Source organism: Cryptomeria japonica, chromosome 9 (genome assembly GCF_030272615.1).
Source record: "Cryptomeria japonica chromosome 9, Sugi_1.0, whole genome shotgun sequence".
Taxonomy (NCBI): Eukaryota; Viridiplantae; Streptophyta; class Pinopsida; order Cupressales; family Cupressaceae; genus Cryptomeria; species Cryptomeria japonica.
Window position 1 is genome coordinate 14,680,184 of NC_081413.1, and position 16,618 is coordinate 14,696,801.

General features: G+C 36.8%; 1 protein-coding gene across 4 annotated transcripts in view; it reads right to left on the reverse strand.

Annotated features, from left to right (window-relative positions):
• The window catches only part of LOC131077148 (squamosa promoter-binding-like protein 7), a 67,919-nt gene that overhangs the window by 46,843 nt on the left and 4,458 nt on the right, over positions 1-16,618 (reverse strand). For all 4 annotated transcript variants that reach the window (XM_058014576.2, XM_058014575.2, XM_058014574.2 and 1 more), the window contains exon 2: positions 8,359-8,546. In XM_058014576.2, coding sequence (XP_057870559.2) covers positions 8,359-8,546 — 188 coding nt within the window. The remainder of the gene's footprint in view (positions 1-8,358; positions 8,547-16,618) is intronic.

Consider the following 16,618-nt stretch of genomic DNA (forward strand, 5'->3'; position numbering starts at 1 on the left):
CCTAAAGGCTTATGGGTCGCTGATCCCCACCCTATCTGGGGACTTAACCTATTGCTTGGATTTAGACTGCCCCTCCTTGGAACATCTCATTCCTATCTTCTTAAATACTGACAGTAACAGCAAGAATGAAATTGCATTTACATATTCCTCTTATTGACTGTTACTTTAAGAGTTCTTCCTAAATATCAGTCTGAGATTAGTAAAAGATTATTATTTTACTATTCAAGACATTGTATATATATAAATGATTTAAATTATATTATCAATTGTTAATGTATTTGCTTTTTGTATAAATTATTACTACCAAAAATAATATTAGTTGTTAGTATAATTGTGGCTGTAAAGGCAGACAGATCTGACGCCACTATATATTAAATATGACTGCCATACTTATTGCAGTTTATATTAATATTACTATTAATATTCTGAAGCTAAAATGTTGAGGATTGACCTAAACCGTGATATAAGGGTAGATCGCAGTATCTTTATTTTAACAATTACAAGGGAATTTAGTTTGGTCACAACTAGAAAAGGCCTAATTCAAGCAACAGGGATGGGACCAAATGATATTTTATCAGCCTCATATATCAAGCATACATAATAAGCACATCCCAATACATACCACCAAGAACAAGGATGTTACTGCCTGTAACTAAATAAAGTTCTGATTTAATCTAATCGATGATGATCAATCCTTACCAATAAAAATTGCTGACTGCCTTCCCAGTCTTAGTTTGACCAAACTGCTTTCCCTTAAGCATTTGATCCCTTTTTACTTACTTTCCCTTTCCTTTATATCTCTCAATGTGAGGGAGAGGTCACACCTCTTCATCATGCATGCCCGTTGGCAAGAGACACATCCTTTCACCATTAGCACCTTTTGAAAGAGTGCAACTCTTCATTATTTCTGCCCTTTGAAAAAGACATAACCTTTCATAATCAGATCTGCACTTCTTATTTAAATCAGATTTGCACTTCTTATTTAAATCAGATTTGCACTTCTCACCTTTCAAATTCTCCCCCCCTCAAATGAGTTTCTCTTCTCCCTTTTATATCTCGCATTTGAGAAAGTCACAACTTATCATTTCATGCCTTTTGACCTTTCATTAACTTTAATCAAATTTTAATTATATTTAATTATATTCTTTTATATTTTTATTTTAATTTTTATATTTATTCTTTGTATTTTAATTTTATTATTATTTATTATTAAATTATATTTCAAAGTAGGGACATTACAGTACATTCACTCCCTCTTGCTGTATGATGAATTCGCCTTCCTAAACATCAGATCTGTATATTTAATGCTCGAATTTATCTACCTTGATCATCAGGTCTGCACCTTCAATGTCCAATTTCGCCTTTGTGCTGGAGCAATTCACTTATGTTTTAATGAAATTCGCTCATGTATGAATAAAATTCGCTGCCTAGCTGAAGAAATTCACTAGGTCTGCTCTCAAATTCGCACTTGGAGAGAAGAATATGTTTGAATTGGTGATTAAAATGAATGTTTTGACCTTTCCTTCATAGACGCTTTAGGGTAAAAGAGGTGTCTCTTCCCATAAGGCCGACTTGATTTAAAATAACAAATTGCCCTTCTCATGCTGGCTGACTTTGCCTCTTGCCTTCAAATTTGAATTTTGAATTGATCTTGACACCAAATGTTTGATTTGCTCAAGATAGAGAGTAAGGTGCATAGTTTCACCAAATTTGCTTGGGACCTTGGACAAGGTACATAATTTACAAGTTTCGTTCCTGACCTTAGGCAAGGTACATGGTCTTGACAGATTTTCGCTCCAATCAATGAGTGAGGTACATGTCCTCAAGGTAAGATTCACTCCAAACATGATACAAGGGACGGCCCCAAGATAAATTCGCTCCAATCTTAAAGTAAGGTACATATCTCTTGATAAAAAAATTCGCCCCAAGCTTTGAGCAAGGTACATAGTTAAGTGGAAAAGCTTTCTCTATGTCCTTTGGAAGGACAAGGTCTAAGAAATTCGCTCCATGTCCTTTCCAAAGACAAGGTCTAAGGAATTCGCTCCAAGACCTTCGGGAGGTACATCAATTGGATAAAAAAAATTCACTCTAGGACCTTGGTAGGGTACACATGAAAAAATTCGCTCTCTGTCCTTTGGAAGGACAAGGTCAAGTTGAAAAAAATTGATCTATGTCCTTACTAAGGTACATAATTTGGAGAAGGATTCGCTTTAGACCCTTAGCAAAGACAAGACTTAAAATTCGCTCTAGGACCTCTCCAAGGACATGGCTTTGAGTTAACTGTTGTCATTTTTATGACACCCTTGGTCCATCAATGACAATCGATCAGAGATATGTTCCATGGACCAGCGATGCCCCGGTTGATCAAGGATAAAAGCAGTGAAATCATGGTTTGAAGTGTTGCCTTGTCGGAAGTTCCTTGGCCCTCTCTTTCTCTTCTCCGGAACCCCAAGGTTCCGAATTTCTTTGCCTTGGCCGCTTTCTTTCCTGCTCTGGAAATCCAAGGTTCCGAAGTTCCCTTCCTTCCCTTAGCTTTTCTTTTGTTCTCCTCCTCCGAAACTCCGAAACCTCGAGGTTCCGAAGTTCCCTTCCTTCCATTAGCTTTTCTTCTATTCTCCTCCTCCGGAACCCCAAGGTTCCGAAGTTCCTTCCCTTTGCCGCCTCTTCTTCTACCCCGGAACTCTGGAACCCCCAGGTTCCCAAGTTCCAACCCCGGAACTCCGAAACCCCGAGGTTCCAAAGTTCCTTCCCTTTGCCGCCTCTTCTTCTACCCCGGAACTCCGGAACCCCTAGGTTCCCAAGTTCCTTGTTTTCCAACCCCGAAACTTCGGAACCCCCAGGTTCCCAAGTTCCTTATTCTTCTACCCCGGAACTCCAGAACCCCCAGGTTCCCAAGTTCCTCGTTTTCAAACCCCGGAACCCCCAGGTTCCCAAGTTCCAACCCTGGAACCCCCAGGTTCCCAAGTTCCTTGTTTTCAAACCCAAGAACTCCGGAACCCCCAGGTTCCCAAGTTCCTTGTCCTTCAACCCCTGGAACTCTGAAACCCCCAAGTTTCCAAGTCTTCCCAACTTCGGTGACCCAGGTCTCCGAAGTTCCTAGGTCTTCTCTTCCTCAACCACGGAACCCCGAAGTTCCCCCAACTACGGTGACCCAGGTCTCCAAAGTCTTCCAAACTTACTTCCGTCTAGCAACACTTCTGAATGGCATGATCAACACTCAACGCTTTAAATGCTCCGACAGTTTTGCTGACTTATGCACTTTTTCTGTGGAGCCACAGGGGTGTATTTAATGTTTTTGGCAGGATTTCCATCAAGGGAGGTATGGGGCCATGCTTGGTGACTTGTGTCATGACTGCATACTCTGACTTTGGAAGGTCAGTCAATCCTGCAGGGGTCATGATCACCCTTGTAACCATTTTTTCTATATAAAGGTTGTTAAGCCTCATTGTAAAGGGTTCTCTTCCTGCTGCCTTGAGCTTTCCTATCCTCTTTCTCTTCTCTTTTAGACTTTTAATCATTTTTGCATTTCTGCAACTGTAAGATTGGCCTTTGGCCTTTGGCCTTTGGCATGTTGTGTATGTTTCCTTACCTTCATCATAAGTGTATGTTGTGGCTCTTCTCTCCATATATGCTGTGTTAATTTGTTTTCTGAGTGTGACTTGTGGGAATCCTTCTCCCCTCTTGACACTTAGCAAATTCCAACCTCCATACATGCGTTTGGATCACTCATGCAACTGAAGTTGTGCATCTCTTGGGTATTTCAGTTGATTCCTTGTGCCATTTCGGTAGGGAGAGGAACAAACTCTTCTTGGTGCATCACCTCCTTATTTCAAGCATCCTCTCTTCCCTTTTCCTCTGCAAGTTGTTAGGATAGGCTTAGGAGTTAGTTTTGAAGTGTTGAGTTGGTTCAACACCTGCACCTGGATTGAGAAGGAAGTCGGCCTTCTCCAGAGATTCAACCCCCTTGCGCAAGGTCCCACACTTCAGGGTTGCTTCAATGTTTCACAAGGTTGCTGAGTTGATAGCTCAGCAAGGGTGCAAGCTTTTGTGATAACATTAACCCTAAGTTCAATTTCTTCCTCTTTCTTCTACCTCATTGGTTTGAGTTTTCCAATCTCTCCACATGAAAGCATCATCAATTCGACCCTTAAGAACACCTATGAAGGAAATTTGCTCTGGGACCTTTGGAAGGGACATGCCTTTGATAAAAAATTCACTCTAGGACCTTTGCAAGGTACGGGAGTCTATGTCCTTAGCAAGGTATGGGGTCAAGGTACTTGGGCAAATTTCGCTCCAACGAGGGAGCAAGGTACGCATCCTTTGGAAAGACTCTTGACTTAGTCCTTTCAATCCTCAAATCTTTCACCCATAAATCATTCTTGCCACATGCTTGATGACTTACTTCACTCCACTCAGGAGACCAACCTGACATGATGACCCTCTAGATACTTGAGAAACTCTATCCCTTCAATGCAAAGACTAATAGCAAAGACCCTAAGACTGCCCAACAACTAAGCTAAGGATTAATCCTAGAAAGCGAAAAGTGGGGGTCCCCATTTGCAATGGAGCGATGTGTGAATACCTCACAACAGGTCCATGCACAGGAGTTTGGCAAGTAGATGAGAAAATTATTGGATTGGTTTCATTCATACCAAAAACATATAAAAGATGTGTATGTGTGTGTGCGTGAGCGAGATTTATATATGTATGTATTTGCAGCCCAACAACAATAATTAAGTATTAAATTATCACTTAATATAAACTTGAATATAAATTATTAATGTAAGCGTGAGCGAGATTTATATATGTATGTATTTGCAGCCCAACAACAATAATTAAGTATTAAATTATCACTTAATATAAACTTGAATATAAATTATTAATGTAATAATATAAACTTATAGTAATATATATTATTTTATGATTATAATTTCACTTTTAATCTTTTACAATACTGTAAAAGTAATATAAAAATATTAATTAAAATAATAAAGTTGCACATTTTCCAACACAGCCATACAGCCATCTAGACTTTGGAAAATGCTTACTCCTTACAGATTTGATTGATCTCACTACAACTGTAAGTAGTTTCCTGTGGCCTCCTATGTTACCGGGGACGGATCAACCAAAATCAGGCCGCCTGGGTCGGAAACATCCAAGGGACGCAGAGACGCCTTGGAAACTTCCCCCACCATCCCCAAAACTCAGAAAATAATCAGAAACGTTTCCAGTATGGTCGCAGAACAGATGGAAACAGCAAGGGATGGCTAGCCGTCCTCAAAACGGGCAGAGCATGCCTTGACGTCCTGGAGGCGGCTAGCCATCCTCTATGACAAAAGCAACTTTAAGTTGCTTTTTTCTTAAAGAAAAACTCAAAAATAATTTTAAAAAAAGGGGGTGGGAGGCCCACAGGGTCCCCACACCCCTTTGCAAAAAATCTCAACTAAAAACAACAATAAAGCATTCAAAACAAAAAAAACCTCATTTGTGTTGCAAATTGTAAACAGCTGAAGGAAAACCAAGTGATTAAAACTACAATTTTGACGCAGTGTTAGGGAAGGCTGATTAGGGCCAGCTGTATACTAATATTTCTATATATTTGTCACTTTCTAGTTAAAACTTGCAGCCTTTGGGCATTTTGATGTAATTTTTATATAGTATGTCATGTGTTTTGTCAATGAATGCAATTAAATTTTGTTATAACTTCATTTAATTGTCACTTTCTATGAAATGAAAATATCAATTTAACTCCCATATTATGTGTTAAGGTTCCATGATGTATATGATGATTGCATTATCAATGCTATCATATGAATATTTGAAATTTTCTCTGTTTTTTAATTTTCCCTATTTTTTAATAGTCATCCCCTGCCGTCCCCTAAAAAATGGCTCCCTCCCATCCCCATCCCCGAAAAGTATCCCCCCCTCCCAATCCCTGAAACGTATCCCCCCGTCTCCACTCTTCATACAGCTCATCTAGTCTACTTATGCTTACCATCTCAGGGAATACTGACGCAAGGCAGCACAAGATGAGAAGTGCTAAAAAGGAAAAACCCTTATAAATTTACAGTCGCCAAAGGTCACTGCAGGGAAGAGCATTAAAGAAAAAAAGTCAAAAATAAAACAGAAATCCACAGGGTTTGCTATGGCTTCTCCCTGGGTGCTGCAAAACACCCCCAGGTTCACACTATCCACACCCACAGTGAACCAGGTCGCAAATACAGACTGGGTACAAAATACAAACCAGGCCCAAACCTAAGAGTTTTGCAGTGAACTGGTAACATAGAAAATAAATAAAATCCAAATAAATGATCAATAAAGCATAAGCTTGCCAAACACGGCACCCCAATCTATGAACTAATAGACCTCCCCAAGCGTGAAGAATGTGCATTTCAATGTTCACTGAATTATGTTCTCATTTTCAATTGACTTTTGCAATTGCATCATTTCTCTTGAATATAAGACATTGCAAACAAAGAGAGAAGAAAATTTCAAAAAAAATGAGAGCAGGAGGTTTCCTGGGTTATTCTTCACTAAAAGAAGAAAGAAATTGGTAAACACCTGAAATGATAGAGATGACTCACAAATTGTCAACTACCCTATAATTACAAGGTTAATTCACCCCCCTTAATACTAACTTCTATAAAGCATAATTGTACTTCTCTGTGTCACTGGACCTTTATTATTTAATACTATACACTTACATTTATGACCATTATATTGATATCTTAACAGTAATAAGTTTGAAAATTCTATTTACATCTATTAAATTCACTATATTTATAAATCCATGCTTCCGCATTGTCAAACTGCCACCCACAACACCCCTAGCATATATGCACCCATGCTTCTAGTAACCCATCTTCAAACTGTCAAATCCCTGCTTCCACAACTTCCACACCCAACACCCCTGACATATATGCACACACGTTTCTAGTAACCCATCTTCAAAGTTTCACACTGTCAAATCTAAGCATTGTAAAACATATATACTTTTCTCTAGCATATAATCAATAAAGTTGTCTCCTATGCCAGAACAAAGAGGGCAGAAAAAATCGGAAACTACTCCAATTAAAAATTAAGTATTATTTACTTTTTAATCACATGAAAACCAATCACGTTGTGATGTTTGTTAAAAGTTCAAATGACACATTTAACCTTACAATTGCATCGCCCAATTTTAGAAAAACAGTATTCTGGTGTGTTTTATTATGAATCTGAAAGTTTAGAAAAAAAAATCAACAACAGTTCCATTAAAACACTAAGAATGATTATGTGGGATCCTTGAAGAAAAGTCATCCTCTGCATTTATGAAAAATGCCATTGGAACACCATAGTCAATCTTTCTTCCAAAGACTTCAGACAATTATATTTCTGCTGTAAATCCACCTTACCATGTTTTTATATATCTAAAAATATTTTTGAGTTTTTTATCTTTCAAATCACTGATGCCTATCAATTCTTTTATAGTACAAGACCAAGCTTACGCTCAGGTTGGCTGCACAATCTACGCTTTGCACACCCATAGAAAGATAATAAATCAATGATGGTTTTGCACCATGTTTGCTTCAAGATCATGATCAAGGCATCACAATCCAAAAATGTTACAATAAAAAGTTCTACATAAACTATGAAGCAAACATTTCCCTATGCAGAAAGAACTTGCGAACACAAAAGCAACAAAATCAATACACAAATCCAAAATGGCTCATAATCTGACCTGCTCACCTGGGACCCCATATAATTTTATTAATTAAATAATCTTTCCATGGCCATATTTAACATATCATTGTTACAAGCTAGGGTTGCTGTTGCACCAAAAGATCGACATGTCAATGCCCGATACAACCACTAGACTTAACGAATCCACAGGAGGCTGTTAAACCATGTCGTGAATCCCCGCGAGGGACGCTGGCCCACTGCCAACAATCATGAGCTTCAGCAATCTATCATTGCTACAGTATTATCTCTTATAACCTAAAGTAACAATGGTGTTTAAAAACAAATTGCTATATTTTAGGGCTACAAATATACATAGGGCATTGGCAGTTACCAAAAGCACTATATTTTATTCTTTACTCTTTCTGAGTGTGCCACATTGGTTAAAAAGCATATGCTGTCCAGCTGGGCTTTATTGAATAATTTAAACAGATAACAATGAACAGGTAGATATAAATCTAACTTAAGTAGCTTTAGAATACAAGAAATTGAAAGGTGAGTTCCCATATGGAATGGAGGAAGACATTATATCAATATGACAAAAAAAAAGAAGAATATTTTACTTGAATGATAAATCTAGAGAGAAGCTTGAAATTCTTTTTATCAAAAGCAGAGGTTAAACATTTGCAATCAGAGCACCTTGAGCACTTGTGGCATAGATATAAGGCTCTGCATCTGCATTCTGTAGGGGTGATTTTGTCCTTGAAGTCCGTCCTTGCACTGAAGCTTTGTCACCAGCAGGTTTTCGCCTCCTCCTAGTGTTGTGTCTCTCTAATTTCCTTCTACAGCTTCTTTTTCCCTCATCAAAATCTGGGAGTAAATGAAATCTGCAAAGCAAATGTTATTGAGACACTTAGAGGCTACGCCCATGAATAAAATATATCTCAAGTTCATACAAAACATTTTAATATTACGTCTGTCCACAAATCCAATATAAAGCACAATAAAGTCATTGGTACGTATCAGTTCCAGTTTCTTCAAGGAAAGGATTTAGCTCAATGGCATTAAAAATTCATATAGACAAAAAATCCACAATGCTGATATCCATGACCAGGCAAAAGGAATAGATCTCACCTTGTAATGCCATATCTGAACCACATACAGAGACACACAATCAATGGACAAGATAAGTACAGTATTAACTGATTGCTCTTCCTAGACTTTTAGAAGTTTGCAATTATCCATAAGCAGAGAATCTTGCTGCGTATAACTATTCATTAAAATCTGTATAGAACCTCTTTGAAATCATGCTGATCATTTCAGAGAGCCTGCCATGGTAAACATAATTAATTGGGGACAGGAAATCAAAATGTAATACTATCAGGCAAAATTCTAGTCCTCGTATATAAATTGGTATGGTTGATTGGGAGTCATTGTCAACAAGTTAGAGAACATGCAAACTTTATTTGCATGTTGCCCGCATCGAAGATCTGCAAAAATTACAAGGCTTCCTCCACTGATGCTTTTATAGATCACAAAATCTAAGGGCCGAGCTAATTTCAAGAATTTAAGAATGCAATTGGCTTGTATTTTCTTGATGTTCAATTTAACACTCCAACAATTAGAAGATAAACCATAGAATGAGGTTCCCTTAACATCACTAAATGAGGGAATAAATTTATTGCACGGAGAATGATCCCGCACAAACTTGAATCTAGAGCTATTGAAGCAGCAACCAACACAAACTACTACAAGACCATGTTTTAGCCAAAAAAGATGTCTCACCCAAAGAGAAAAATAACTGATATACTTATGCAAGAGAAGCAATGTTAACAAAGTCTTAAATGCAATAGAAAGAAAATAATGACACCCTCACAATATAACAAGATTATTTACTCTAAAAAACCCTCTTGAGAAAAAATCCAACAAAAACAGCACTCAATTATTGTATCAACTCAACCATTCATGATAAAATAAGATATTTTTCACCTTGTGGTTAACAGTTAGCCCTAATCCATGTGCACATGGTTATAGGCACATCGCTACAGGACATAGGTAAACAGTATTAGAATATAGTGGTCATCAATCACGGGCAAAAAAGTATTTATAAAGGCCAAAAACAATTCTCAAAGGCACATGATCCTAACATTTCCTAGCCAGAATACAATCCCAAGCCCCACTAGGTATGGTGAGGTGCACATAAAGGGTGAGGAATATACAAAGTATATAATACATATTGAACAAATCTCCAATTTGTTGAACACTCTGCATAGGGGCCATGCACACATATATCAGTTGTTAAAAGAAGCTATGCCCATAGATTTCTTGCACCAAGTAAACTTCTTAGTAATAAGTTAATAAATAACTTCATCAACAAGTCAGCAACATTCTCCAAGGCATCGACCTTCTCCAACAATGCTTGTATATCTTCGACCATGTCTCTAATAAAATGATATTACACATCAATATGCTTCATGCAAACATAATAAGTGGGTTCTTTTCCAAACTGACTGCACTTTGACCAGCTTTCTATAAGTAACCAACATTTGAACACAACCTTTGTAACCATGTAGTTTCTTTGCATTCATGAGTGGCTGCCATGTACTCATCTTCTGTAGTTGGCAATCAGTTGTTTCCTCTAGCTCATCCAGTTGACTACTTCACCAAACAAAGTAAACACCATCTTCTCATAATATTTGGTCTAGACTCTAAATGTTGCATGGACACTATCTAGTATCTCTTTAAACATTAAATGCCTTATTTTTCTTTTTAAGCATCCAATTCCTATATAAAATCATTAGGATAATTAATATTATATAGATATTTTTGTTTCTGCTCATTTGTAACCATAATCTTAATGGCCTTTGTAACTGATGTCTAATATTATACATTCGTATATAATATAAGGTTGCCATCTCCTGCTAAGATGATCAAGCATCCTTTCCCATCTCGTTCTTCTACTTATGCCAAACAGTGGTATCAAAGCTAAGAAGTCCGTTGTTCCAAGAAATCGCAGGTCAGGGTTCCTGTGTTGTTTCCTCATATGAGAGAAATCACATAATAGCTGGTCACAGCTATTAGACATAGGTCAATTTTTTGCAATCTGCAACAGATTCTTCACAGCAGCAACAAGGTCAACATATGTTCACAGTGCATTGAAACAGGAAGGTCAAAATCATGGGCATTTGCAGAAATAATTGCAGGTTTTAGTTTTTCCAATCACGGGCAACAGAAATTAGTGTTGTGAGAACACAATTGACACAATTTTTCCAGTCCTGGCCAGAAAAAAAAGGTTATGTAGGTATTTGAAGGTACTGCTGCTGGATTTCACATGAATTTTTCCAGTTTACAAGGTCTTCACAGGAAACAAGGAATTGTTTCAGGCAGGTTTGCAGAAAACCACCATTTACCAGTCACAGCTAGGACATTTTTGACGTGTGTTTACAATCACAATTTTGGCCGTGTGGGTCAAAAAAAATTGAGTATTTATTTTTTACCAAAACCCTAGTGGTCAAAGATTAAAGTCTACATTCAAACTTTTTCAAGGGTTTTCAAATATTTTGAAAAAAATTGGGATTAAAGTCAAAAACTTTGGAGTTTTCGATAATTTTTATTTCTAGGTTGCTAAGTAGAATGATTGGTATTCAGAACCTAGTATTGCCCAAGTCACAAAGATTAACAAGAAAAAATTATAGTTTATGGAGGCACAAGATACTAGCTATCAATGAGTATTGGGAAGATTAAAGTCTACATTCAAACTTTTACAAGGGTTTTCAAATATTTTGAAAAAAATTGGGATTAAAGTCAAAAACTTTGGAGTTTTCGATAATTTTTATTTCTAGGTTGCTAAGTAGAATGATTGGTATTCAGAACCTAGTATTGCCCAAGTCACAAAGATTAACAAGAAAAAATTATAGTTTATGGAGGCGCAAGATACTAGCTATCAATGAGTATTGGGAATCGACAAAATCCTGTTAGGCACAAAAACCAGACCCGATAAATATTCTAATGACTTTGATAAAGTCTACATTCAAATTTTTACAAGGGTTTCCAAATATTTTGAAAAAATATTGGGATTGAAGTCAAAAACTTTGGAGTTTTTGAGAATCTTTATTTCTAGGTTGCTAAGTAGAATGATTGGTATTGAGAACCTAATATTGCCCAAGTCACAAGATTAACAAGAAAATATAATAGTATGTGGAGGCACAAGATACTAGCTATCAATGAGTATTGGGTATCGACAAATCCTGTTAGGCACAAAAACCAAACCCAATAAATATTATAATGACTTTGATAAAAGCCATAGGGAAGCCCCTCATTTTAAAATTGTTAGAATCAGATAACCTTATTCCTACAGGTTTTAAAATTGTCAATATCCAATTATCTAATTCCTCAAGCCTCTTCTCTTGTCTAAGTCTTCTGCGTATACCAACATATACCCTATGGGATAGATTAAAAAATAAATATTAAGTTTCAAAAAATGTTGGGTTACGTATCTCAAAAAAAATTGTTTTCTAGAAAACTGTCTTGGGGGGATCTTTGTCCAAGCATCTCTTATAAATAAAGGACCTCAAGGATCAACTTGTCACCATTAACAAACCAGTTGACATGGTTGCAGTTGTTATTAATAGTCCCTGACCTTCCTTTGGGACATTTGTAAAGTATTTGAATCTACTGTTGAAACTCAAAACCTAATTTTTGTAGCTATTAAGGAGCGGGAGGAATGTGAGTTACGAGAGGAGATTTTCGAGAAGCTTTTTAGTATGCAATGTTCAATATGTTTCTGCTATAAACAAGAAATTATTATCTATTAGTCAACTTACTGAGAAACCTAACATTCAAGTTAGGTTTTATGGAAAGATGTGTATTGTGTCTGATGTGAAAAAGGACAAAGCTTTTACCCTAGACATTGGGCAAGTTGGCTTATATATCCTTATTGATCCTACTACAACTGATTTGCATATGTTAGATTCATAGATAATGACAATGTCCTTTAGCATGAAAGGTATAGTCACATATATCTTCAAATTGACCAAACTCAATAGAGCCCAGCCCATATGGTTCATGGGCTGCCTCTTAACACAAGAACAAGAAGTTTTGTGTGTTGGGTGTTTGATTGAAAAGCACAAGAGGAAATTGTTTCCTACAAAAAGTACATAGCGAGCTAAGAGCTTTTGGATCTCATTCATGCAAATCTCTATGAGCCTTCCTAGAAATCTCCCACTGTCCTCATGTTGGAGAATAATGTTTTTAGAGGTATACATATTTTAATAGGCAATAAATAGCATTCATATAACTCTAATATAAGGTGAAAAAAAACCTTATAATTTAAATATGTTTTTAGCATATTTAATGAATTAATTTTTTATTTTGAGAAAGGGATAAAAATTTATTAATCAGAAAGAACAAATACAAAGCAGGAAATACAACAAATCCAATAAAGAGCCATTGACAAAACAAGAGTACACTTAGCCAAAGAAAACCCCGAATAAGGCTTCCAAGTACCTTGTCATGTCTTCCATAACGAGCTTCTCAAAATTTTGAGATTACTCAAAGGTCAAGTGGCCCTAGTCACCAACATAGCATTCATGGCTCTTAACACTATTTGTTCCTTTGTGACTCCTACACTACCTCTAGTGGATCAAATTTGACAATCTCTCAAAACTCTTGATAAAATTCAATAGAAAATCCGTTAGGACCAAGAGCTTTCCCCTATCTCAAACACAATCTCCTCCAGCTCAGCCCAAGAGATACATCTAATAAGAGACTCATTAATCTCAATAGACAACAGTGAAGATCAATAATTTCAAAGATTAGGTGTGAGGATCGATGAGGAGACGGAGATTGAAGAAGGGCTCTGCAACTCTATACTCTGCAACTCTATAGACATTAGAGAGGAGGCCGACCCCTAGTTTGGGAGGCCTGCCTCTCCTTTTTCCTCACAAAGTTCTCTTTTTAGTGGCATCGTTGTGTTTATGGGCTCACCTAGCTAGGAAGAGGGGAATGCAGATTCGGCTAGGGCACAACCTACAACTGCACAGGAAGGAGAGAGCGAGAAGGCGAGTAGAACTTTCAAGCAAGCTCTTGAAAATGGATTCAAGCCGCCGGAAGGAGCCAAGTTTCTCAAGGTTCTCCCCGAACCAGCAGCGGCCTCCTCAAAGGACAAGGATGGAGGTAAGACTCCCTCGAACCAAGCTATCATTGTTAAGCCTAATTTCCAAATGTCAGTTGCTATAGAAGCATAAAAGAACAAATTGAAAGAGTCTGCAGTGTTTCTTGCTGCCCAAGGCCCCTCCAAACTTCCGTCTAGGCATTTCTTAACGAATGGTTGCATAATATTTGGGGCAAAAAATTAGGGTTTTTGTTTTCCTACTTTCGAATGTTGCAGAAAGGACTTTTTTTTGTTTTCTTTGTTAACCCTAACTCTCAAAAAGAAGTTATTCGTAGACAATTTTGGAGAATTGGCTCCTGCAACTTTAGGGCTTTGTCATGGTCTCCTAATGCGATTCAGAATGAAATTCTTGCTTTATCTTCCCCGCGATGGCTTATGGTGGGGAGTGTACCTCCTTACCTCTGGAATTTGATACCCTAAGCCCTTGAACCCATTGGTTCTGTGATTAGAATGGATTCCACAGACTCGTTGCTACCACACACTGATGCTAGGTGTTAAAGATGATAGCTTCGGTCAAATAAATATGATCGTGAATAAGACTTACATCATTAGGATACTTCATATATGTATACCAATATACATAGCAATAATCATCGAGTTTATTATTACTATGTATATTAATATACATACATATTCTTTTCATGAATAAACTAAATCTGATTAAATGATCTAATGGTTGATCATATATCGATCGTCATCTTCCTAGTGTAAAATCGGTGATCATGTATGATCCATACCCTGTTGATAGAGTGTATCGACTGTCTTCTTCGATCCACCATAAATCGATAATGTGTATCGATTTATCTTAATCAATAATGTATATCAATTAACCGATCTTTCAGTTTAACATACCGATTGTGAATCGATTGTGTTAACTAAATAGTTAACCACCGATTATGAATCGGTATTTATTTATTTGTTTGTAATGGCAAACGGTTTGTTAATGCCACCGATTATGAATCAGTATTTGTTTATAATAACAAACGGTTTGCTAATGTCACCAATTATGAATCAGTATTGGTAATATTAAATGGATAGACATATCGATGGAGAGACATGCCTCCACACGTGTGGAGACATCTCTATCCATCGATGTGCCTCCCCATTTTGATATATATAATTCACAAACAGATCGATGAAGGTTGTACCGTAACCTATCAGTGCAAACCTTTGAAGATCGATCTTATTCTCAACACAATGATATTTGTGATATAATCAGCAGCACTTGAAGCATTGTCAAAACTTAGGAAATCAATATACTTTGTGGACATACTATCTCCCTTCATACTTGCAGCAACCTGCAAGATTCATAGGTTAGTGAGATCATCAATTGTGAGATAATAAAATTAAAAGATACCTTTGTTTTATCTACTAAGAAATCTAATCTACATTAACATGGTATCAAAGCAAGGTCAAGGAAGATCCAATTAGATTTGAGATAGTAGATTAATCTAGACTATCATTTTGCTCATTAGGAAAAATCACATTCCTTTCTTCATAATGGCAAGTGGAGTCAGATTCGAAGATCGTCTTGAAGGAGCATCAAACTTTGTATCATGGAAGTTTAGGATCATGCTCACCTTGAAGGAGAATGAACTAGATTCATTTATAAAGGGAAACATACCTGAACCAGATGATGATGTTGAGAAAATTCAATGGAACAAGAACAATGGAAAAGCCATGAAAGTGATCGCGGATGCAGTTAGAGACCATATAGTTCCAGTTATTTCAAAGTATGACACAGCATACCGCATGTTTAAATCACTTGAAGACGTGTATGAAATAAACAATACCAGCAGAGCTCTCAAGTTGAAAAGACAACTCCATCATGTGAAGATGAATAAGGGAGAAACTGTCACATCATATTTTATGAGGATCACTGAATTGAGGGACCAACTTTCCACAATTGGTCATCTAATTGACAACAAGGAGTTAACGTTGATGGTTCTAAATGGACTCCCAACATCATGGGAATCATTTATTCAAGGAATAAGTGCACATTCAAAGCTTCCCAAGTTCGATCAGTTGAAGACGGATTGCATTCAAGAAGAATCCGGATTGATTACCAGGGGGATTGACCAAAATGCAATCAATGAAGACATTCATGTGTTGAACTCTCACTCTCACAAGAAAGGAAAGAAGAGGAACTTCAAGAGGAAGAAGGATAGGGGCACCAATAGAAAAGGCTCTTCCAAGAAGAGGAGGGAAATGGCACGGCTAGGGCCATGAAACCTATCTCACATGGTAGCATGCATCGTCATCCACCCTGAGGTTTGTCCACAGTTTTTCAATTAATAATTTTATCAAGATAACAATTTATTTTTAAATATTAATTAATTCTAATGTTAGTTTTCATAAGGTTAATTCTAATGTTAGTTTTCATAAGGTATGCTAACTTCCCACACAAGGTTTACCCTTGTTTCCCTATATTTAAGAGAGTTCCTATTCGGAAAATGTGATATTGAATTTGGATTTTGGTGAAGATTTCATCCTACACCAAAGGAATTTTTTAAGCTATTTGAAAGAAGAGAATGAGATATTATCCAAGTTCAATTGTCTTAATTTTATGGAGAATCTTGTCAATTTTCTTTATTATGATGTTTCTTTGTGGGGTTTTTTTTACCTTAAAGGTTCTCCCCACCTGATTATGGGTTCATGTGTAATTGTTCATTGATCATAAATGCATTATTATATTTTTGTTTAGATATTACATGCAAATAATATTAATTCATCTAATGAATCATATTCTTTAACAAGGTATCCAGACCACCTTGGCGAGTTAATGTT